Source organism: Glycine soja, chromosome 7 (genome assembly GCF_004193775.1).
Source record: "Glycine soja cultivar W05 chromosome 7, ASM419377v2, whole genome shotgun sequence".
NCBI classification, from domain to species: Eukaryota; Viridiplantae; Streptophyta; class Magnoliopsida; order Fabales; family Fabaceae; genus Glycine; species Glycine soja.
Genome location: NC_041008.1, coordinates 46475184 through 46497656, shown reverse-complemented (window position 1 = coordinate 46497656; position 22473 = coordinate 46475184). Strand labels below are relative to the sequence as shown.

The window sequence follows — 22473 nt, the reverse complement described above, 5'->3', positions numbered from 1 at the left end:
ATTTTCTTATTGAAATTTTGTTATTATTTTCTTACAAAATATTTATTGTAGATAAATATGTTGTTTTGTTACAATATTCTCAATGATAAATAAATGAATTATTTTTAAATAAAAATCTAATTATTTTATAGTGAATAATAAATTTATAAAAAATATTTCATGAATTCATTTCATTTAGGTTACTTTATATTTAAACGAATTATGTAGTGTAGAAAATAATTTGTTATTGTCACTTATTAAACAACCACAACATTCCAGTAAAACAAACAACCAAAAGATTAATAACATTTCAAGATATTTATGTTTTTTAAATTTGGTTCTGACACCCTTCAAATATCTCATGATTCATATTTTTAATATAATAAATATTATATTTTTAGTAATTATTTTTCGTTTCCTGTCATGTTATTATGTATGCAATAAAAAAAATAAGTTTAATTAGAATATATTTAAAGTGTAAATAAAAGGTTACTCCAAAAATATCAGTTATTGTGATAATTACTTCAAAAATTACATTTAGATGATTTCTATCTAGTAAACAGAAAAAATATTTATTTTAAAAATATATAAATTAGACTGTAAAAATCTAAGATCTTACTAGGTTATCTCAAAGTTGGTAGATAGAGAATATATAAGAAAAACTTATTTTAAAATTTACAATAAAAACATTTTTAATTTCTTACCGATACGTTGTTGTATGAAGGAAGAGGTAAGAATTAAAAAAAAAGGACAATGTTAGAATATTTAACCAAATAATTAAATAAGGAAAATAAAAGAAGGTACGTTTTGATGAACAATAAACAGAAAGAAAGACAGCTGGCTCTTCCTACTCTTCTTACATTGATTCATCTCTCATCTTCACTTGCCATCTTCCATTGAATTGAATTCACTTTCTCAAAACCACAAATAAGAACCAACTTCTTTTCAATTCATTCCCGTCATTGTCTCCTTCTTCTTCTTCTTCTTCTTCTTCTTCTTCTTCAGACAAGCATTTGCTTTTGGGTGGTAATAACTCGTACCCACTTTTCCATCCGGTAAAGTTGTTTACTTTTCCCCCATTCTTTGCAGCTTCGTTGAGAAACAAAGTAAGAGGGGAACTGCATCCATAGGCTTAATGTCGCAATTTGGATGTGGGATCTCGTCTGACTTGGAATTCGTGCCTCTTAACTTACCCCACATTTTCCCTTTACGAACTTTTACCATTGTAAACACCTTTTTTTTTTCTTCTTCTTGTTTTGCATTTGGGACCCTTCTGTTGAATTGACGTGTACCCAGTGACCCAAGTTTGAATTTTTTTGACATTTGATATATAAAGTCGTTTGCTCCCTGCAATCATGCTACAACCACAAGGGGTCTAAACAAAACTTTATCCTTTCTCTTTCTCTTTTTTTCTTTGGGGGGAGGGGGTGAATGAAAATTTCTGGTTACTGTGCTTTTTTCTGGTTTTAGGATATGCATTACTTTTGAGGGAATTTGGATCTGGAAGAGCTTTTAGTGCATGAAGATTCTTTTCTCTCTCTCACTCTCTCTTCAATTCATATAATTACTTGGGGACCAACTTCCTTGTAAAATTTGAAACTTTTTAGTACTATTAGCATTGGGTTTCACTCTTTTTATTTTTTTCAATGCAAACAAAAGTCTCTTTCTTAGCTTCTAGTTGGTGTTGTTTGTCTCAGGAATCGGGCACTGGTAGCTTAGCTCGTGTAAATGTGTCTCTGGCGCTGGAAATTCATGAGTAAAATTAATTTGTGAGATCGAGAGCTTTGAGTTGCGAAGATGGTGGCTAATTAATTGACTTTGAGGTCAACTTGCAAGGTCATGAGGTGGAGCTGCCGTGAGCTACATGTAGCAGCAAGATGATTGAGCAATTCATCAATTTCGTTATTCGGCCTCCCAGGTATTAATTTTTTCCTTCTCTGGTTGGTGGCATGGCACTATTAAGTAAGCAGGTACCATTGTGATGGGTACGGGAAAGAGAATGTTAACTGTCTCATATTCATTAGGGCTCTTTCTCCTAGCAAGAGGATTCCTATTTTGTTCCCCACCCTAGTAATTACGTGTGTTCCTGTACTCTTTTTTTTTTTTTTTTTGTTCTTGTTTTCATTTTTATCTCTTGCCTTTAATTTCCTTACCTGTTTTTACTTTTACAAAATCGTATTAAATTTTCATGGCCATGTCATCTTAGTGGTTGAGAATTAAGGGGGAAAGTACTTGATATGCACCAAAATTGTCTTTACCTATTTAATATGTTTTTTTTCCTTGATAAGCAGTGTTTGAACTAGTAGATTTGTTTTTATTTGATTAAATTTCCTCTGTACTGTATACCGTGTTCAAAATGAACTTGTCTCAGTGTTTAAACGTTTGCTCAACCCAATCTAATTAGAGATATGCTTTTCCGTTGAGATGTTTTGAAAGTTGTGAAACCTGTAAACCAAATGCACACTCAATCATCTTCAATGAATTATGTTAGACAGTCTTCCCTATAGATCTTAATAACTTTTTTTACTGCCTGTAAATAACTATGTAAGTGGCTGTGAATCCATTGCTCAACTTGCAATTATCTTTTTCCAATCAATTTAGTTACAACTATATCTACTTTATCACTTTTACAGGGCAGAGTATAACCCTGATCAGTACCTGTGGGAAAAGGAATTCACCCTTGCAGGTCGAACATACCAAAGGCAGGATTTGGAGGCAAGTATGGACATTATTTATTTGAGGATTACATGCAATTATTGTTGTCTGTATATAGTTAAATCATGATTCCAATTGTTTGTTTACTGTGAGATCTATCTGGTTTCCAATTGTGCAGCTCAAGAACACCAGAGGCTATACCTTAAAATGTAGTCATTATCTTCCTTCTCCTTTTCCTGAAGATACTTCTCTTCCTTGTGTTATATATTGCCATGGAAACAGGTATTTGTTATTAAAATGGTTATTGTCTTGATGCTTTTAAAAAATTGTATATGTGTGATCATTATTTTTTAGCTATTCTATTCTTCTCCCTTGTGATATGTGTGCATACGTACAATGATGCAGTGGATGTAGGGCAGATGCCAATGAAGCTGCTGTAATTCTTCTTCCTTCAAATATTACTGTTTTTACCCTTGACTTCTCGGGGTCAGGCTTATCTGATGGAGACTATGTTAGTCTTGGTTGGCATGAAGTAAGTTATCTCTTTATGCATGTTTTTATCTGTTTATTAATTTCTGGCTATTAAGTTGAGTTTCTGCATATTCCATCTTTTCGGAAACTACCAATACGTGTCCATTCCTTTGTGTGGTAGAAAGATGATCTCAAGATGGTGGTGTCATATTTGAGGAGCAACAAACAAATATCTTGTATAGGTCTTTGGGGACGATCAATGGGTGCTGTTACTAGGTATTACATCTCCCAATTAACTTGTTTGATATTGTTTTTTATATGAATTTCTGCTTCTTTGATACTTTATATTTGCTATGCGTACCCCTACAATTTCTAGTATAATTTCATGATCTTAGTTTTATTTCTCCTTCTATCTCTGTATGTGTATGCGTGGGCAAAACTGTTGAGGCCTCCCTATGGGAGTTTTTTTTTAAAAATTATTTGAGAAAGGAGAATGCTAACAAATGCCTTTAGGACACTGTTTAAGAAATCAAAAGTGGAAATTTTGTGGGAAAAAATATTATCAGTGTACTTCCATCATGATTTCCAATAAAAGTTTTTTTCATTGATTCTTAACCAATTATTTTAGGGCATTCATTAGCACTTAGCTGGTTCCTTTGAGAAATTGGTGGAAAAGAAGAAGAAAATAGCTGATTTTCCCCCTTTTGAATACATATTTTTAAAAATTTTGATGGCCAAGTCACTGGATTTTGTAGTATCTCATGGTCTTACCTTTACTCTGTATACATGTAATTATGAGCCACCCTTATATTCACATCTCTAGTTTAATTGTCTATTCCCTTTTACTTTGGTGTGATGTAGTCTTCTTTATGGAGCTGAAGACCCTTCTATTGCTGGAATGGTGTTGGATAGTGCCTTTTCGAACTTATATGATCTCATGATGGAGCTTGTGGATGTTTATAAAATTCGGCTTCCTAAATTCACTGTAATCTCTCTCTCACTCACTTTTTCTCTCTGAATGCTAGCACCCTTTGTAGTAAATGCTCACTCTAAAGAGGAAAAAGGCACTCTATATGGTTCCTTCCAAATAGTTATGTAGTGATATGAACCTGTAGGTTGTGGTGCATGATATCTGTCACAGGTCTTGAAACTATTTGCAGTGCATGTAGTAAAATGGGGTGCATCATTAGTCAGAGTTGTTCAGACTGCAAAAGTCTTTAAAAATGTTGCATTGTTATAGATGCATCTAATGCTGTGTTTGGTTGAGATGATGGAAATAGGAGAGATATCTTCTATATATGAAAATTTGAATTATAGTATGTAGGAGGTGTGGACTCCACATGAAACTCACATTATTTCTTCTCTATTTCTATCCCTTCCTCCTAAATCAAACACAGCCTAAATGTGCTGTTCATTTGTACTTATAGAAGATTGCCATGCATTGTGAGGTTAAGTGGTTCTAACTAATTTCTAGGACCTAGGGTATCTGCACTCAGCTTTGTGTTTACACCATTTTCCATCCATTTTACTGGGTCTATACCTCAATTTGCATTTAACTGGCTGAAGAATTTGATAGATTTTTGGTTGATTTGATTGACCCTCTTGAGCAAACACGCACTGTGACTTCAATACAGGAATCTCAATTTTCATTTTTTTGTTAAGTTGGGTATAAAAGAAATAGAAATTTACAGGGTTGAAGAATGCCGTTTTGATTTAGATTTTATATTGGATCTAGGGTTTTGTGGTAATTATTGGTCTTTTTTTCTTTTTGGAAAATTTTAAATATGAAAGATAGGGATACATTAGTTGTAGCAATCTTTGGCAATTATTGCAGTTTTTGAAATGATTTTTTGGGGATGTGAGGGTGGGGTGATCCCAGATATATTGATTTTCAGTTCTATCACTCAATATTTATGTGTTGATTTACTTTTAGATTTCACTACATTTCCCTTGATATTTGGATAATCATGTCCTTGTCCCATTTTGATTGAATGGACTGGAATGATTGCTCTATATTCTGCAGTCAGTGAAATCTTTCATGCCCTCCAGAAAAAGAAAGAAAAAAGTGGCACCAAAGATCCTATGATCACATTGTGCTTACTGGAAAATGGAACTGTACAAGCAGCTTACTTTTAGTTTGCATGGCTTTATTACTTTCATGCTGGTTGCTTTTCTTTTCCAAATCCTTCAAGCAACATGGAAATAAAACCTATAGCTGTTAACTTGGATTTTCTGGTGTGTTTATTAAGTCTTATATTCTGCTGGATTTGCCTCAATTAGGTTAAAATGGCTGTACAGTACATGCGGAGGGTTATTGAGAAGAAGGCAAAGTTTGATATTATGAATCTGAACTGTTTGCAGGTATGTATTAGTTTTGCAGTTCTTTTGTTTTCTTTTTTAGAAAAATGGTGAAGCATATTTCAAGCTGTTTAACATTTTTAAATTATTAATGTAATTATGTAAACTTCATTAATCATGCCTATGAAGCATGGACAGTCCCCTTGTTTTAGGTAGTGTTGGACACATCTTTGACACCAACACCTCCCTATCACCCATATGACATGTGTTAGATACTTTAGTCTTCACTAGGTGTCCAATTAAAAACAAAAAAAAATATTTTATTGACTCAGAAACTTGAGGCAACAATTTCATATGCATGGACGTTTGTGAGGTCACTAGTATTTTAAAAGAAATTCAATTATTTTTTTAACATTCAGAAAAACAGTCTGCTTAAAATATAATATTGAAAATTAAAAATATTAAAGGAAACGTCTCTTAGAATTTTTTTGTGAGATTCCATATCATAGAGAGAGAAAAAAAAACATAGCATGTTTTCACCATGGAATCTGAGCATGATAGGTATTATTTTCTGGCTAAACAAATTTTTAAGTAGAATCATTTTCTTTCCATGCCTATCTTAAATTAATTCTTTTTAAATCCACAGGTTGCACCGAAGACATTCATTCCTGTTTTATTTGGACATGCAAGCGATGACAAATTCATTCAGCCTCACCATTCTGATCTCATCTCTGAAGCCTATGCAGTATTAATCTATTCCAAATCTTTGAGAATGAAATTTTTTGAAAGCAATCTGCACCATTTTTCCATTGGTAGCCAAAATATCTAATCATTGTTTCTGATTTTTGTAGGGTGACAAAAATGTCATAAAATTTGACGGTGATCACAACTCGTCTCGACCACAATTCTTTTATGATTCAGTTTCCATTTTCTTCTACAATGTCCTTCACCCTCCTAATGTTCCTAGAGCTCATAAGCTTGAGAAATATTATGATTTGGGGGATCTAAAACTTGGTTCTGGTGTGGACGAGGTAATTTGCATTTAGAAATTCATGTCTTGATTTCATGCTCAGTTAAATTCTGTCTTCGATAAATTTATTGCCTACAACCACTGCCTACTAGTCATTTTGTGCTTTCTTAATCAATTGCAGAATACGTGATCAAATACCAAAAAATAAAATGCCTAAGATTTATTTATATTGAAATTCTAATTGCACTTATGTGAAGCTTGATCCATAAGAAATATAGCTGAATTTATACTGTGTCTAGAGTGCAGCTTGTGAACTAATGAAGTGATACATTAGCAAGATGCAAATTACACTCCTTAGCATCCTTATTTCCATCCTAATTGACTAGGTAGTACTTTTTTTCAACCTCAGTTTCACCTAGCTCGAGATCAACAAAATGGAAAAACAGAAGAAATACCGAATCACTTGGCCTTAACTTGCCTGAAACCTCTAAAACATGTTTTGATACATGGATCATAATTAGCATTTGTCTTTGGATGTCAACTGTCTTTTCACTTTTTGGAAATATTAACATAAATATTACGTGGTTACGTATGAATATGGTCAAATGATTAAGGTTTTATTTTTTGAGCACTTTCTGAAGAACAGGAACTAATTTGCTCTTGCTTTCATGCCAGAGCCTATTATATGAGATTCTCTCTAGTCTGAGGTCTGCATCAACCGAAGCTGCAAGTTCATCTTCTGTGCTTCCAACAATTTCCAGCACAAAATCAGTTAGTGAACTTCTTTCAGAAGTTGCACCGGTGACTGATGTAGTAGGATGCCTTTACCTTCTGTTGATGCTATTTTCTTTCAAAAACTTTGTTATGTTTAATTCATTCATCACTTGTAATGCAGGAGTCCTTTTTTGGAGAAGATACTAATGGCAATGATGGGCATACAGATGTGCAGGTAATCTTATCAAACACTGTCTCTGGAATTAAGAAAATGTGTCAGACAAATTATTACTGGCGGTCTTGAGTATTGGTTGAATGGGTGAATAATTTGACTAGTTTGGAGTTAAAACTGAGGAGTGTATGTCCGTCCTCATTTTAGCATTCCTTTATTTGAATTTGATAGGATAAGCAGCTAAATGGCGAGGGTGAAGATTGTTGCTCATATACGAGCTCAAACAGAGAAAGTTGGGGCAGATGTTCTTCTTTAGGAGGCAGTGATGAAGATTTAAGGGCTGATGATACCCTCACTCAGGTACACTAAAAGTACACAACTTGTTCTGCTGTATGTATGTGCTTCTCATGGATATTTCATCTATTCATTGTCATTTGTGAAGGTGTTTGCAACACCTATGCGAAGCACGAAAGAGAAAGAAAAAGAAAAAGATGACAAAAAGCACAAGAAGAAGAAGAAGAAGAAGAAGCCAAAGAGCGAGAGGTTTGAGAAGCTGGAGGCTCTAAGCAGACGCCTGAGGCTTTGCCTTCTAAAGGGATCAACCCATCGAAGGCACAAGTCCACTTAGACACTTGTATCATATCATCTAATTCTAATGTTATGTTTTTATTTTACAACACTATTTCTAGATAGTTCTTCAAATTCAACTTTCTTTTTAGATTTTTCCTAACATTAATTAGTTTCTCTTTGGCTTTGATTTCTCTGCTCTGGTTATTATTTATTATTTGATGTTTATGAAGCTGACTCACCCCATTGCCTGCCACCTATGCTGCACATACGTGTATCCAATATATATAGATAAGATTATTCTAACGATATGTAAAATATATATTCATAGAAAATCATAAAACGAAATTATGTAAATCTAACTTAAGATCATATTTCTTATATATTATTGATAATAAAATTGAAGTTATAAATCATTGTCATCATAAGTTATTGTTTACAAATAAAATCAATCTCGCTCTTTTCGTGAAATTATTTATAAATAGGACAACTTCTAGGTTTGGTTCATTAAGGAGGGACAGTGTCTGTTTTTGTATTATACATGTTTCATATGTAGTTATAATCATTTTGAGGTTTGGCGGGCCTGATATGGCAAAAGTGTCAGACACCTCTAAATTCTAATTGTGTGTTTAGTTTAAAACTCTGTATTTTAGCCTGTGCATTACATAAAATAAATATAAATTATATATATATATATATATATATATATATATATATATATATATATATATATATATATATTAAAATTTATAGTTTATAATAAATAGATATTTTTATGAGGTGAAACCAATGTTTTGTAATTAAAATCTAAAGATAAATATTTTTTTATATTTATGAAAATGATAAGTATATTTTAGCTTTTCTCAGTTGATTAAAATTCAAGCTCTGTTGCCAACTATATAGTCAATTAAGTGAAGATACAAGATTTATTGAATTAGATTTAGTCATTGTTTTGTAAACAAGCATGTGAACTATTTAAATGAAAGATTTTGTTGAACTTTACTTTATTGTTACAAAAGTCTAGAGTAAAAGAAACCTTGTGTTTTGCTCAATATTTTTTTATGAAATTAATCTTTTAAAGTGAATAAATATTTTTAAAAAATTATATTTACCATTAATTTAAAATTATAAAATATTTTAATTCAGATTTTAAATATATATTCTTAACTTTTTTACTTTATTTAAAGTGAAAAGTTATTTTTTTATTTATCTTCACTTTAATTGCACTAATCACACAACACTATATTTTTATGGCGTGTTTATTATCATTCTTTTATATTTAATGCCATTTTTATTTAAAGTATTAGTAATTTGATTTTAAAAAAACATTTTAGAAAAAAATATTAAACTTATGATATTTATAATCCAAAGGATTGACACACATATGTAACATTTTGTTGTATCTACATGTGTGAGCATGATCTGTCTACAAGGAAAATATATGCATATTCGATTTGTATCATGTGTAAAATTCTTTTAATCAATCATAATTTTGTATAACAAGCAAATTAGTCTATGATATAATAAATTAAAAATATCTATAATCTCTCACCTAAAACTAAAAAATTGATGATAATTATTACTTTAACAAGTAATATAACACCATGGAAGATTTTAGTTGTCAACAATCACAAAATAGCAACAGAGAAAATGGAAACTTTACAAAATGTTATTTTCAAACCAATTTTGTTATTTCAAACTAATTTTAATTATATCGATTTATTATGTTAGCAATCATTATATTAAAACATTTAATTTTCTTCTTGTAATAACGTTGTTAAACTCATAGTTTAAAAAATTAATATAATTTGATCGATCCAATCATAACCCATTAAACCAACTGATTAGGTTCAATTATTGGATCAATCAAATAATTTGCGCATATATATATATATATATATATATGTTTAACTAAAATGCTGAAAAATTACTATCAATCGTGTGGATCAGGTTATTCCAGTTTAATCATATTTATGAGGTTTAAATTTTAAATATGTTATTATCTTAAATATTTTGAGAAAAATTTGTTCACAGGTCCTAAAAAAAAATTAAGAAAAATGAACGAAAATGAAAGGGAAAGGGACAACAACAACACGAATACGAAAGGAACAGAAACACCAAACTTGAACACTAACCATGCGCTGTTAACAAATAAATAATTAATAATTAAATTGTAGTGTCGCACGCACGCTCGTCGTCGTTGCAGTGTCGCACCAACCACGCCGCCGCACGCAGTCGCGGGAAGACAGGTGCACCGTGCACTCCTTTCTTATTGGACCTTCCTTTTGCTTCTGCCCACAACAGTCTCTACATCCTCGCTGTGTTGTCTCGAGTGTCTGGTATGTGTTGTTAATCTTACATTACATTGGTTTTATGTTTGTGTTGTTAATCATCTCTGATTTAAAATTGAATTAATCTTACATTTGTTTTATGGATGTGCTGTTAGACTGTGGCAATTGTTTTTGGCTGATTGTAGTAAGAGTAAGGAGGGGTAATGCTGTTAGATTCTGGGAATTCTTTCAAAGGGCTAATCTTTTTATTCTTCTTCTGTCACCAAATGCCTCTGCTTTGGGGGAGGCTTTTCTTACTATACATTCAAGGGAATACTTTATTTACATATTTGCCTTTAATCTAATGCTGCTACTTCTGAAATGAGACCGTGAGATATTCTGCTCAAACCTTTTTTTTTTTTGTGTGTGCATATTTTGAATTCTTATTGACTACACTTCTTTTCATGTTTTTTATTATGAGTTTGTTATTTGTTTATTACTTGTCTTATTAGTTTAGTGAATGTCAACGGATTTAAATTTGAAGAATGATTTTGTGGAATTATATTAAATTTATAATTTTTTTCTTTTTTAAAGAGAGCGTATAAAGTTTTTAATTTTTTTATTTAATACAGATTGAATTATGTAGTTTAAGTAGTGATTTACTGATTCGACCAGTGACTTAACAGGATTAATTACTGGTTAAATTTTTAAAAGTAAGAAATCTTATTGAGCTGATTTGACATATATTTATTTTAATTGTATGATATAATTTTTTTCGCATTTTACGATAATTACTTATGACAAAAAAATTTCTTGTAAAGATTAACCTGCAATGTAAAGGCTACAATACTTGTATATATATTGAGAGTAGTCAATTGTGCCGCATTCTCTTTCGACTTGTTGGTTGAGAATACATATTGTACACACTCACTGCTCTGTATCTCTATCACTAAATTTCAAAATTTGCTCTCTCTAATCTTAAACTTGATTGCATCAGTGAGGAAGAATGGAACGTTCAATTCCAGAGGCTGCAGAATGTGATCTCTCCATTCCAATTCCAAGGGGTGGACCCATTTACGTTCCTAACATGGTCGGCCCCTCCACTAGGGTTCCTCACTTTCAGACTTGTCTTCTTTCTGAACTTCGGGTTAGCTCACTATCTCTGATCTCTCCCCTCCTTTCATCTTTTCTTTTTCTAATTTCTTCCTTTTCTTGCAGAATCTCGAGGCTGAATTGTCTGAAGATTTTTCTCACCTTGATATCTCGTATGCATTCTTCCTCTCTACCTTTGCTGCCTTTCTCGAGTCACCACTAATTGATGATGATGATGCCTTTGCAGGGTGGATGACCTTAAAATATTTACAGAGGATGACTTAATGGATATGGCTCTCAAAGAAGTATTTCAAGTATTTATATACATATGCTCTATTGGTTTTTTTTTTTTTGTTCCACTGTAGTTCTTTATTTTTCACTCCTTTGGTTTACTACTTTAATAATTGAAGTGATATTACAGGGTAGGGAGAACGATGAAAATCATCCTCCGCTTCTGGACCAACCCAATGCGAGGTCAGTCTTTTTTCTTTTTATCATTGTTGTTGTTGCTGCTGTTGTTGCAAGGGTGGCCAAGTTTGATTGAGTGGGGAAACATAAATGGGAAAGTGAGAAAACAGAGAAAGAAATCTTAATCTTAATTAAAAATTGTCAACTTTTGGGTAAAAAAAGATCTAGCTATTAACCAAGGTGTGCTCAGTCTTATCTCAACCTGCGCCTAATCTCATTGATGTTTTACCCAAACAGCTTACCCAGTTTTTCTTGAAAAATTAATTGACATGCTTCCAAGTGTACCCAACAGGTACATGTACTTGGTACATACCCATTATGGGTATGACTCAAAATGAAATTCTCACACTTCAGAGGAAAAAAAAATTAGTACTACATGAAGACATACTCGTTCCATTATATAGGACTTTTTTTCTTCCTGTGTTCTATTCTTTCTTCCTTAAACCTCCCAGTTCACATTTTGGTAATTTTCATCTAGTTTTTAATTTTTCCCCCCATTAATTTCACCATCATCTCTCATTTTTTTGACTTCATTACTTACTATGCTCTTTTTGCTCCTAGATTGATGGTGATTGTGTGTAAACTTTGACTTATTTATTATTCGTTATGATTTTTTTTGAGTATTTATGTGTATTGTAATTTATTTAGTTTGTAATATAATATTTAAAATAGTGGCCATCCTGCTTCACTCTATCCTATAGCTTTTTTAGAGTTGGCCGCCGCATGCCACCATCCAATATTGACAACTTACCCTATTCTGTCCTTGAAATTTCTTGCAGATATGATTGTAACTTTATGTATTTGTGATCTTTTATCAAGTGATAGAGAATTAAGTAATTGTGTTATACTTGTACTGAATTCATAAGTGCATATGTTGGGAGCCTAACAATGATAAAGTGTTGGATTTGGCAGCAGGTTCGGTGAGAAGAAATCAAATAGAAAGAGGAAGGGAACAAATGATTCTGTTCTTGAAGTATGCTAACTCATTAAACATTTATGCTTCCCTATAACTATTTGATGCTTATATTCTTCTTGGCAGTCTAATGCCTGGGATAATATAAAGGTTTATTAAATGTATTAGAAGTTGAGAATTGGCCATTCTAATTTATGAATTTAAGTTTTTAACAGTTTATTTTGGTCTATGAAGAAAACTATATCATTCAGTTTCAATTTTTATTCTTTCTCCTATCAAAATTTCAAATCGTTTTTCTGTTAGAATTCATTTTAAAACCAATTGGCATCAAGTAAAGTTGCCCAATAGGTATATAAATTACACCCAAGTAATTGAGACAAATAATGTGGGACTGTGGCTGTGACTGTCAAACAGCTTCATAGATGCCTACTAGAGCAGGCAATACATGGCAACAACTATGGAAATGATAGAGATCCCCTCCACAAACCACAAAAACCACAGAAATGAGATGGCTCTGATGCCATGTCAAAGATCAAGTGGTATCATGATAAAACTAAAGAAAGGTTTTAGGGAAAAAACTGTATGCTTCTCTGGCCTTTATCTCATTAAATATACAGATCCAATCCTTTATAAATACGCGGGAGATTACAGGAATTTTGTCCTAAAGTCTAGCCTGGAGACTATTCTGTCAGATACAATCTATTCATGGTAGGACCTTAGGAGAACATTAATGCTATAATATGCACAAGTATTGAATACAATAACCATTTGACAATGTTAATTACAGCTTGGCCTCAGTAGCTGGTGTTACATGTCAGCTGATCATCAAGTAGGTATAACCTAGTTAAGATAAGCATATTAAGTGCGTTCATACTTAATACACCATAACCATTTTCCACTATATTTGCTGTGATGATTTTCATTATGTTTGCTGTTAGAATAGGTTAGTTAGATTATGCAAACAGTTTAAAAGTATTTCACATAGAACTTTGACATGAATGTGTCCATATCTTTTGGGTGGAGGGGTGCTATGTATCTCTTCTTATGTATGATCAATTTTCAGAGTGATTGTATAGAAAAGGTGGAACAAGTGGTGAGAATCAAACAGAAGCAAGAAGAAGACAAAGCATCAGTCAAACTTCATTCATTTGAGTTGGTATTGCTGTCATTTATGTGATTATTCCATTTTGTATACAAGATCTGATTTCATGTATCTTATCTCTGTTTAGTCGCAGGATCAATGAAGCTGTCCATAAATCAACTAGAACAGAAAGGATGAGGACCCTTAGGTCTACAAGTTCTACCAGAAAGGTTACCTGAAATTCTTTTATTATTGTTGCATATGAGGTCATTTGGTCCAATTTGAAATACTTTGCTGATGTATTCAACTTTTAGACGAGTTAAAGCAATTAGTTATAGCCTCTCATATTTATGCCTTCTTAGCCTTTGGCTTTAGTCTACTGTATATTCCTTTGTCAGTTGGATTAAATATTTTTTCATTGAAGTAAAGACATTTAAAACCAACTAAAAACATGAAAATTCGTGAGAAATATATCAGGAGTTACCTAAGGGTTCCTTCTATTGGTTGGTATAATTTCTTTCTTGTTTTATATCCATAAGCAACTTTCTTGCGGCTGACTACCTAGTACTAAAAGAAGTTGGTTTTGCTGTCTCTGAATAGCTGCAGGTGCAGAGTTGATATTATAAATATGTTCAAACAAGAATGAATTCGTATACATTTCCCCGCATATTTTCATTTATGTTCCCTATCATAATTCGGATTTAATGTTTGGCAGGTCAACACTGCCAGCCTTCAGGAACACTTACCTGTGCTGTATCCAGAAGTTGTTCTATCTGTAGAGGTTTACCATAATGTTCGAAAGGGTACCAAGGTATTCAATGCCATGCTGATGTTAATGAAAACGAATTTCAATATCTGATTTATCGAAGGAATCATGTATGGCTACTATCATCCAATAGCTGATTAACAAGTAGGACCTCTATTTTTAAATTTTTGAGTAGATCCAAGAGTTGTTAGTTCTTGGAGGTCAGACCTTAACTGCTCTGAGGGACAAGATTTTTTGCTCAACGGACCAGGTGATGCACAAAGCTGGGCAGCATGATCCTTCTGGTTATTTTCTCATCGAAGTATGCTTAATTACTTACACTCACAATGCTAAGGTGGTAATTGTTTCTTTTTTGAATCTGACAAGAAGCTATTTCTCTGTAGGATGTATTCTGTCCCGATTTGAGGGATCCGTCTGCTATTGATCTCACAAGACCTATACTGGATTGGCTCAGAGACTCCAAGGAGGAGGCCCAAAAGAAATGGGAATATATTATAACTGGGGAACTGCAGAAGAAACAAAAGGCAATCATGGGTGAGAAATCTGCATCACAATTGCCTCATTTTAGATCCATTGAGATGCATAAGATACGTTTTTGTGACTTAAGCTTTCAACTTGGTGCTGGATACCTCTATTGTCATCAGGTACTTTCCTTTTTCTGTCTCAGACTAATTTATACACACACTTTTGCTTTTAAATAAAAAATTGCTCACAAAACTTGGTATGGTAAATGTAGGGGAAGTTTGGCTTATGGTTGTATTGTTTTACTACTGTTGAATGCCTTTCAAGTTAAATGTGAAAATGTCAAATAGTATGATTTGACCTCCGTGACTTGATTCTAGATGTAGTCTGTTGGTTTTATTGAATAAAACATGTTCTTTAAATGAGACCATGCAAAGATGGATTAAGGTGACACAAGGAAGATCATATAAGCAAGTCGTTTTTGGGGTTTAGGGTAGAAGAATTTCTAAAACCAGTGCCTTTTTTCAGCACTTATCAGTGGCAGTTAATGCTTTCAATATTTGGTAATGACAAGGGCAGGTAGCTTTAACCTTTTAAAGGGCAACTAATTATCTTAGTATGGGAGCTAACTGATTCAATTACAAAACATGAGAAGGCCATCAACGATCGATATATAAATCAAAAGGGGAGATGGTTTATTGAGCTCTGACAAAGGGGAAATGTGATCTTTTGTTGAGTCCCAAATAAGATGATGTTTCATGCCAGATTGAGAGTATTATATATATTTCTAAAATTTGTATGTGTTTCACTTCATAGTTTTTCTCTTAAGTTATAATCAGAAAACATTTAATGTGGTTTGTTGTTCTCTGTGTGGAACCTGCAGGGTGACTGCACCCATACCTTAGTGATACGAGATATGAGGTTAATTCACCCTGAAGACGTTCATAATCGAGCTGTTTATCCAATAATCACGTTTCAGTTGAAGTTGCGTTTTCAGAAATGCAATGTTTGCAAAATATTCAGAGCTACAAAGGTCACGGTGGATGACAAATGGACACCAGAAAACCCTTGTTATTTCTGTGATGAATGTTTTTCCCTACTTCACCAAGCAGATGATGGCACTCTATTATATACTGACTTTGTAGAGTATGATTACAACCATGATTAATTGCTGTTAGCCTTGGAAGAACACCCACAGGCAACTAAAGTTCTTTACAATAATCTTATAGAAAATTGTTTTTTCATTGTGTATTGAATTCTGTATCTTTGGAAATTAAAATCTATAATGAGGTCCACAGGGTAGGAGATAAATTGTGTCAACCATGGAGATGTATTGTATATGTACAAATGTTTATGATCATGTTTTTCAGATCTACTGCAAGTAGAACTATAGAAAAGAATAGGTTCAGATCATGTTTTGTATCATACCAAAAAACATTAAAATACTATTCAGTTTCTACCTCTAAGTATAAAGTTAATATATTTTCAACTCAACAGGTTCAGTTTAAACGTGCCAGGCAGTTATTTAGTCAACGTTACCTTTACAGGTTTGGCATCCAACAATTCACTATAAAAACATTTATTTTAAACGGCACCCTTATATGTGCATACTTTTGACTATTAACACTAGTGGATAATTATAGTTATTAGGAAAAAATACACTTTCCTGACTCATTGTGATCAGTACATTGTTTGCTACAGAAATTTAGTGTTAGCCATCGTGCACAAACAGTAAGACCCTGAATCTATGCTGGTTGATAAACAGTATGATCCTGAATCGATGATTAATCACTAATTGTTGTGATCGGTGGATTAATAGAATGCAATTGACGGTTAAACAAAAAACATTCATACTTTGATCAAGGAAAATAAGAAAGAGTTCTGCGTGCATTATGCAATTTTGATTTCGGTCCACTTATATAGAAAGACCCGTTGTTGTAAGACCCAAAATTGATAGTTGCATTTAAGTAGCGATGATTACTTAAAGGCACCAGTGTATTTGCTTTGATGATTACTTAAGGCACCAGTCTCTAATGCAATTGGGGTGCACCAAAGCAAATATCCTTTCTTTGACACATAGATGATTGTATTTTACACTATCTAATATTATTATAGTTATTAGGAAAAAAATACACTTTCTTTGACACATTGTGATCAGTACATGGTTTTCTACAAAAATTTTACGTTAGCCATTGTGCACAAATAGCAAGACCCTGAATTGCTGCATGAAGTTTAAGCCCCGAATTGGTACATTGTCCTCCTATGATGCAATCATCTATGTAGGCTGGCCGATGCTTAAATATGACCTTGACTCCTTCATATTCAGTACCTCCTCTAATCTCTAGTTCTGTACGATTACTTCCTTACTAAATTGAGGTCTAAATGGTGGGGATAGCCGAAGACCAATGTCTTAAAAGTAATGGATTGGTCTAGAGTCAAGAGATGTTTGTATTTTCAAAGCCTATGACCCTGCAAGTGCTTGGCCCATCTTCTGGCCATGTAAGGGTCATGAAAATCCCAGCTTTCAACGCTGCAACTCCTGCCAATTATATTCATTGTTTCCTCAGCAACTTCTGTCACCCTACCTTTATGGTCTCCAATACCTACAACAGTTTCCCCTGTTCTTCTAACACATTCATCAATATCTCCTTCAGTGTAGCTATATTCTACATATACATCTGTACAGTCACCCAAGTCTAACACTACTCTCCTCTCTTCTCCACCTCTCATGTCTCCAATTCTTACGACTCTGCAACCGCCAACTTCCTCTCCAGTCCCACATATTCTCAGCTGTATATCTCGAACAATGCCTCCCAAAATCTTGTTCAAGAACCTCTCAAATTCTTGTATGAAAAATCCATTAGAAGTACCAAAGCTAAATCCCACATGAAATCTGTGAATGGGTGTAGATGGCAGTTCCATGTTTACAGCATGGTATGGTCTTGTAGGGTTATCAGATAGATGCAGGATACATGATTTGGAGTTCTTGTGGGTGCGATCTTGCAGTATCTTAATTCCTTTCTTTAACCCTTCAACTGGGTCGGCTTGCCCCATATAAAATAAACGTTCAATGACTTGAAGGGCAGTACGCTTCCCATATGATGACATGCGTCTTAGAGGGAACACACGGGCTGCAGCAGAGGAGTGTGTAACAATGGCCAAGCGATCAGTGTGTCTGAGGGAGAAAACCACCAGAGCCATTGCTTGTTTGAGAAGCCTCAGGTGTTGTCCATTGGAGCTAGCAACTAAGACCAAATCAGTTGCTCGTTCTTGGGCTAGTTTTAATGAAAGATAAGATCTATTGGAGGAAGGGAACATGATATGCATAGGTTGAGGAGGAGACTGTAACAGTGATGAGGAGCCGCAGGATAAGGGATGAGGGGATAGATGGCTAGTAGGTGCCTTTGGTGGAATAGGTGCAAGAGAGAAACACAGCTTGTGTATCTCAGGTGCATCATCAGGCTCAACAGGGTCATCATCATCATAGCGGGTGGAGCGCAAAAGAGTGCGGCGATGTACTCGGAAGGTAGCTATAGAATCATCAAGAATTTGCAGGATGGGATCACTTCGGTTAGTAGAAATAGTTGAACCACTGTTCAGGTTGCGAGGGAGCTGGGTCCATTGGGCACGGCAAATCGGGCAAGTGACATTACCATGGCGAACATTGGAGGAGATACAAGCAAAGTGGAATGCATGAGAGCACTGAGCAGTGAATATAGCTTTGCTGCCTTTGCTTTTGTGACTCAGAGGATCTAAACATATTGCACACAAATTCTGCCAAACAAGTAAACCAAAGCGTACCTGTCAACAACAGTCTACGCAGGAATACATATATAAATTCATCACTGTGAAAAACTAGTTTTGAAAGTCAGGTTACCAAATAAGTGAAAAGCTCAAATACATGCTTAGTTTGCCTGTTTGTTGGGAACTTGTAGGTGTGTGTACATAGTACATACATACTGCACAGTGCCTAGAAAGGAAAAGGATGACTCCCACAGTGACAGTGTGATGTCACACACTCCTTACTTGGTCCTTAAGATATTAAATACATTGAAACAAACAATCTCCATAATTGAACAATTAATATTTGTTAGAAGAGCCAGAGGCACTTCTCGGTGAGAAATTGAGAAAAAACACGGCATAAGCACAAAGCTGAGCTGAACACCAGGTGGAACAAATACTTAAAATTTGAACTATTTATGCCAACATTCTTACAAAATGCATTTCATCATGCATGTATCACAATGCGGAGTCTGCAATTATTATGAATTGATCCTTGGCTTTGCTAATGCCCCGTGTGCAAGGGGCATTCACATAATAGAATTCTCTACTATATACGTATGATATTCTAAACAAATTCACAAGATCATAAAATAGTAAAGCAGAAAAGAAATGAATGGAAGGGGAGGGAAAGACGTTACAATTTTTGGATTGTGCTAAATATTAGGAATGTAGTGCTTGTGGTTTAAGGAACTAGAGTTTACATAATAATTACCTTATTAGGAATGCCATTGTCGTTGATTTTAGTGATGTTACAGCAATCTGTTTTTTCTGTTTGCTCCCCTGATGAGTTTATTGTTGTTGATGGAGATACAGATGAGGAATTTGGGTTCTGCAAACACGCAAAAAAAAAAAAAAAAAAAAGAAAAGAAAAAGAGAGGAATTGATTATATAAGCAGTGTGAGCGATTTGCAGTTATATTGTAAATTGAGAATGCAAAAGATGAAAAGTAGGGAGAGAGTAGATACAGAAGTGTGGATGGGGAGTGGATGAAGCACATGTTTCCAATTCCTCCAGCCACAACTGAGCTTCCACGCTCCTCTGCTTCTGTTTCTTCTTCTTCTTCTTCCACTCTCAGTCTCACCCATTACCAAATGAGTAGAGCAGAGACAGACAAAGACCTCTTCCCACTTGACAAATCTCAGTAATGCATACACATGCTTACTTACTGATTACAGACACAACTACATACAACTCGGTCCACGCTCAAACCGACTCATAACCTATGTATATATGTCTGTCCCCACATTTACCATTAACACCATCCAATCCAATACTACTTTCCTTTCCATTTTCCCTTGTTTTTAACGCTTCATTTGTAAAACATAATATTCAATTAAATACACCCCTTTATCACGTATTACTATATCTCCTATTTATCTTAACTTTATTATTTAATTGTAAATATATACACCTTCTCTTTTGCAACCCACCATATGAATCAATGAGTATAGAGTTGTTTTAATTTAAGTAAATGTCATATATAACTATATTAAATTTTCAGAAAATAATACTTTATTTTTCATATATTTCACTCGAACAAAATTGATCCCCATAAAAATATATGAAAAATAGTAATATTCATATTTCAATTCTAATGGCTCTAAACACGAATAGACAAGAGCATAAAATTGTATGAGAAGCATTTTCCTTGTTTATGCTTCTTTAAATACTTTTAATATTCAAACTATTCAAAATATTTGTTTACGTTGTTAAGAAGGGTTTTAAATGTTGCTTAAAGTAAAGGATTTAAAATGTTTCTTAAAACAATTTGTTTTACCATTCAACATCTTTGTGTTCATCTTTTTCCTATTGAAAATTTCTAATACTTGAGAGGAAATACACTCTAAGAGAAGAGGCTTACTGTTTAAAAAAGATAGATGTAAGAAAAAGAAAAAAAAATGAATAGTGTTTTCTTTTATTTTTTTTTAGGTTTCTTATATGATATTGCAAGTGAAACAAAAAATTGTCTCTTGAAGTATTGAATAATATATTTAAAGTTTTCATTTCATCTTTTATTTTGCTTTGTTTCCTGTTTATTTTAATTAAAATAACACGAAACAAACATTTTTATGTAATTTAATTATTTTACTTTTCAACAAATTAAATGTACCCATAAAAGAATGGATAAAGGACTTAGTAGTATATGTGTTTCAAAGTAGAGAACTTTTTTTCCCTATTGTTTCGTTTTGAATCTGATAAAGGAAACAAAACAAGGTAAATTCATCTGATCATATAAAAAGATAAAAGAAAACCATGGAAAGAAGCTACACAGGTGCTTTTGTTAGCCTGATACTTTCTTTCCTTCCTCTTAGATCTGAAAAAGGATGAATTGTCCCGTTGATGATTGAACCCCGGCCAGTAGAATTGGCAAGCTTTGAATACTCCAGTCCTAGTCCTAGAGGACCATCCAATGCTCCTATTCTTTTTGCCTTCAATCTCTCTCTCTACCCAAAATACCTAAAAACAAGGGTAAAGAATGAAGAGAGGGGAAAAAAGGTCATGGTTCAAATTCTTTGTTAACCAAAATTAATAAATTAACAATTAATATTTTATTTTTTTTTTTTAAAAAAAACTATGACATGTTCCGTGTATGTAATCAATCACCAAACTTAGTTGTACTCATTTTAATCCTGACTGTGTGGTCTATCCAACAAGCTAGGCTCATCAAAATGGGACAGTTTGTTAGAACAAATCTCTTTTAACCTGTGATATTACAAACTACAAAGAAACACAGGTTATTAATAAAATGCGGAAATTACAGATCAAAACATACCTCCAGCCATTGCTATGAAGAGTTTCTTGTTTTGGTTCTTCCAAGCTCTCTCTCTTCCACTCTCTAGATGGTGTATAAGACTGAATTCGAAGGGATGAGCTCAGGGACCAAATTCATGTGCTTATATAGGCATTCTACCATCAAGAATGCATTTATCAGCCATTACCACTCATTATTGGCTGTTACAATTCTTTATTGGCCATTATCATCCATTAACAACCATTCAAAATGGCTTTCAAAACTGATGAGCGTTACAAAATTTCAAAATGTTATGACCATGAATTATTACATTCTCCCACTTGGTCCAAACATTTTGACTTAATGCTCAATCTTCTTAAGAAATGAATATATGAATCATAGTGATAGTTCCTCTTATAACGAGTAATATCATCTATGTATTACAATATACTCAATTTCCCAAGCAGTATACTTAAAGTGGTAATAAAACTTCATGAATAAACCCAATGTTTATTCTTGGTCCAAAACATAATTTTTCTCAAATAAATCAATGTGCACCAAAATATGAGAAAATATCATAATATAAAAGTTTCAATTTTTACATATATGTATACAATCATAAATTGGAACCAAGTCCCATTCTTTCTACATGATCCTTAAATTTAAACGGTGGCATGCCTTTAGTTAAAGGATCAGCGATCATCAACTCAGTGCTTATATGCTCAATGACCACTTTCTTGTCTTTTACTCTTTCTCTAATGGCTAAGTACTTAATGTCGATGTGCTTACTTCGACTTCCACTTTTGTTATTCTTAGCCATAAAGACAGCAGCTGAGTTATCGCAAAAAATTCTTAAAGGCCTTGAAATAGTATCAATTATCTTCAGCCCAGAAATGAAACTTTTAAGCCATACACCATGTGATGTAGCCTCAAAACAAGAGACAAACTCAGCTTCCATGGTAGAAGTAGCAGTCAAAGACTGCTTAACACTCCTCCATGAAATAGCTCCACCAGCCATCATGAAAATGTACCCAGATGTTGATCTACGAGAGTCAACACAACCAGCAAAGTCTGAGTCTGA

At 33.5% G+C, this 22473-nt stretch overlaps 3 protein-coding genes across 13 annotated transcripts; 2 read left to right on the top strand and 1 right to left on the bottom strand.

The window, feature by feature from the left end:
• Positions 1-804: 804 nt before the first annotated feature.
• LOC114420262 lies at positions 805-8054 on the top strand. Of its 4 annotated transcripts, none has more exons than XM_028386187.1 (14): positions 805-1034; positions 1677-1897; positions 2613-2694; positions 2813-2916; positions 3040-3166; positions 3287-3381; positions 3967-4090; positions 5386-5466; positions 6050-6148; positions 6255-6434; positions 7049-7183; positions 7269-7322; positions 7491-7619; positions 7702-8054. In XM_028386187.1, exons 2-14 carry the CDS (start codon positions 1857-1859, stop codon positions 7885-7887), a joined length of 1437 nt encoding a protein of 478 aa, XP_028241988.1. In that variant the 5' UTR covers positions 805-1034; positions 1677-1856; the 3' UTR covers positions 7888-8054. The 4 variants fall into 4 exon arrangements, with proteins under 4 accessions (XP_028241988.1, XP_028241987.1, XP_028241984.1 ...); XM_028386186.1 differs by having other exon boundaries at positions 806-1005; positions 7049-7186; XM_028386183.1 differs by having other exon boundaries at positions 806-1034; positions 7049-7186.
• Positions 8055-10014: 1960 nt separating this feature from the next.
• On the top strand, positions 10015-16343 carry LOC114420260 (snRNA-activating protein complex subunit). 8 transcript variants are annotated; one of them, XM_028386175.1, is made up of 13 exons: positions 10015-10165; positions 11094-11243; positions 11315-11361; positions 11436-11502; positions 11610-11662; positions 12569-12629; positions 13357-13398; positions 13633-13721; positions 13799-13880; positions 14366-14461; positions 14592-14717; positions 14800-15060; positions 15762-16343. In XM_028386175.1, the coding sequence occupies exons 2-13, from the start codon at positions 11103-11105 to the stop codon at positions 16044-16046; spliced, it is 1350 nt and encodes a 449-aa protein (XP_028241976.1). In that variant the 5' UTR covers positions 10015-10165; positions 11094-11102; the 3' UTR covers positions 16047-16343. The 8 variants fall into 8 exon arrangements, with proteins under 8 accessions (XP_028241976.1, XP_028241977.1, XP_028241980.1 ...); XM_028386176.1 differs by lacking the exon at positions 10015-10165 and adding an exon at positions 10940-11015; XM_028386179.1 differs by lacking the exon at positions 10015-10165 and having other exon boundaries at positions 10977-11243; positions 11436-11493; positions 12572-12629.
• A 472-nt stretch (positions 16344-16815) lies between these two features.
• Positions 16816-19895, bottom strand: LOC114420259 (probable E3 ubiquitin-protein ligase EDA40). The gene is made up of 3 exons (XM_028386174.1): positions 19627-19895; positions 19374-19490; positions 16816-18652 (listed from the first exon to the last, which is right to left on the bottom strand). Exons 1-3 carry the CDS (start codon positions 19744-19746, stop codon positions 17333-17335), a joined length of 1557 nt encoding a protein of 518 aa, XP_028241975.1. The 5' UTR covers positions 19747-19895; the 3' UTR covers positions 16816-17332.
• Positions 19896-22473: the final 2578 nt, after the last annotated feature.

Excerpts from the sequence above, each read along its gene's own strand:
- LOC114420262 (XM_028386186.1), top strand. The coding sequence starts at position 1,857 with ATGATTGAGCAATTCATCAATTTCGTTATTCGGCCTCCCAG. Across the intron at positions 4,091-5,385 it reads TTCGGCTTCCTAAATTCACT|GTTAAAATGGCTGTACAGTA; the intron begins GTAATCTCTCTC and ends TGCCTCAATTAG. Across the intron at positions 5,467-6,049 it reads TGAATCTGAACTGTTTGCAG|GTTGCACCGAAGACATTCAT; the intron begins GTATGTATTAGT and ends TTAAATCCACAG.
- LOC114420260 (XM_028386175.1), top strand. The coding sequence starts at position 11,103 with ATGGAACGTTCAATTCCAGAGGCTGCAGAATGTGATCTCTCCATTCCA. Across the intron at positions 14,462-14,591 it reads ATGTTCGAAAGGGTACCAAG|ATCCAAGAGTTGTTAGTTCT; the intron begins GTATTCAATGCC and ends ATTTTTGAGTAG. Across the intron at positions 15,061-15,761 it reads GATACCTCTATTGTCATCAG|GGTGACTGCACCCATACCTT; the intron begins GTACTTTCCTTT and ends TGGAACCTGCAG.
- LOC114420259 (XM_028386174.1), bottom strand. The coding sequence starts at position 19,746 with ATGGGTGAGACTGAGAGTGGAAGAAGAAGAAGAAGAAACAGAAGCAGA. Across the intron at positions 19,491-19,626 it reads CACTCCCCATCCACACTTCT|AACCCAAATTCCTCATCTGT; the intron begins GTATCTACTCTC and ends GCGTGTTTGCAG. Across the intron at positions 18,653-19,373 it reads ACAATGGCATTCCTAATAAG|AATTTGTGTGCAATATGTTT; the intron begins GTAATTATTATG and ends CTTGTTTGGCAG.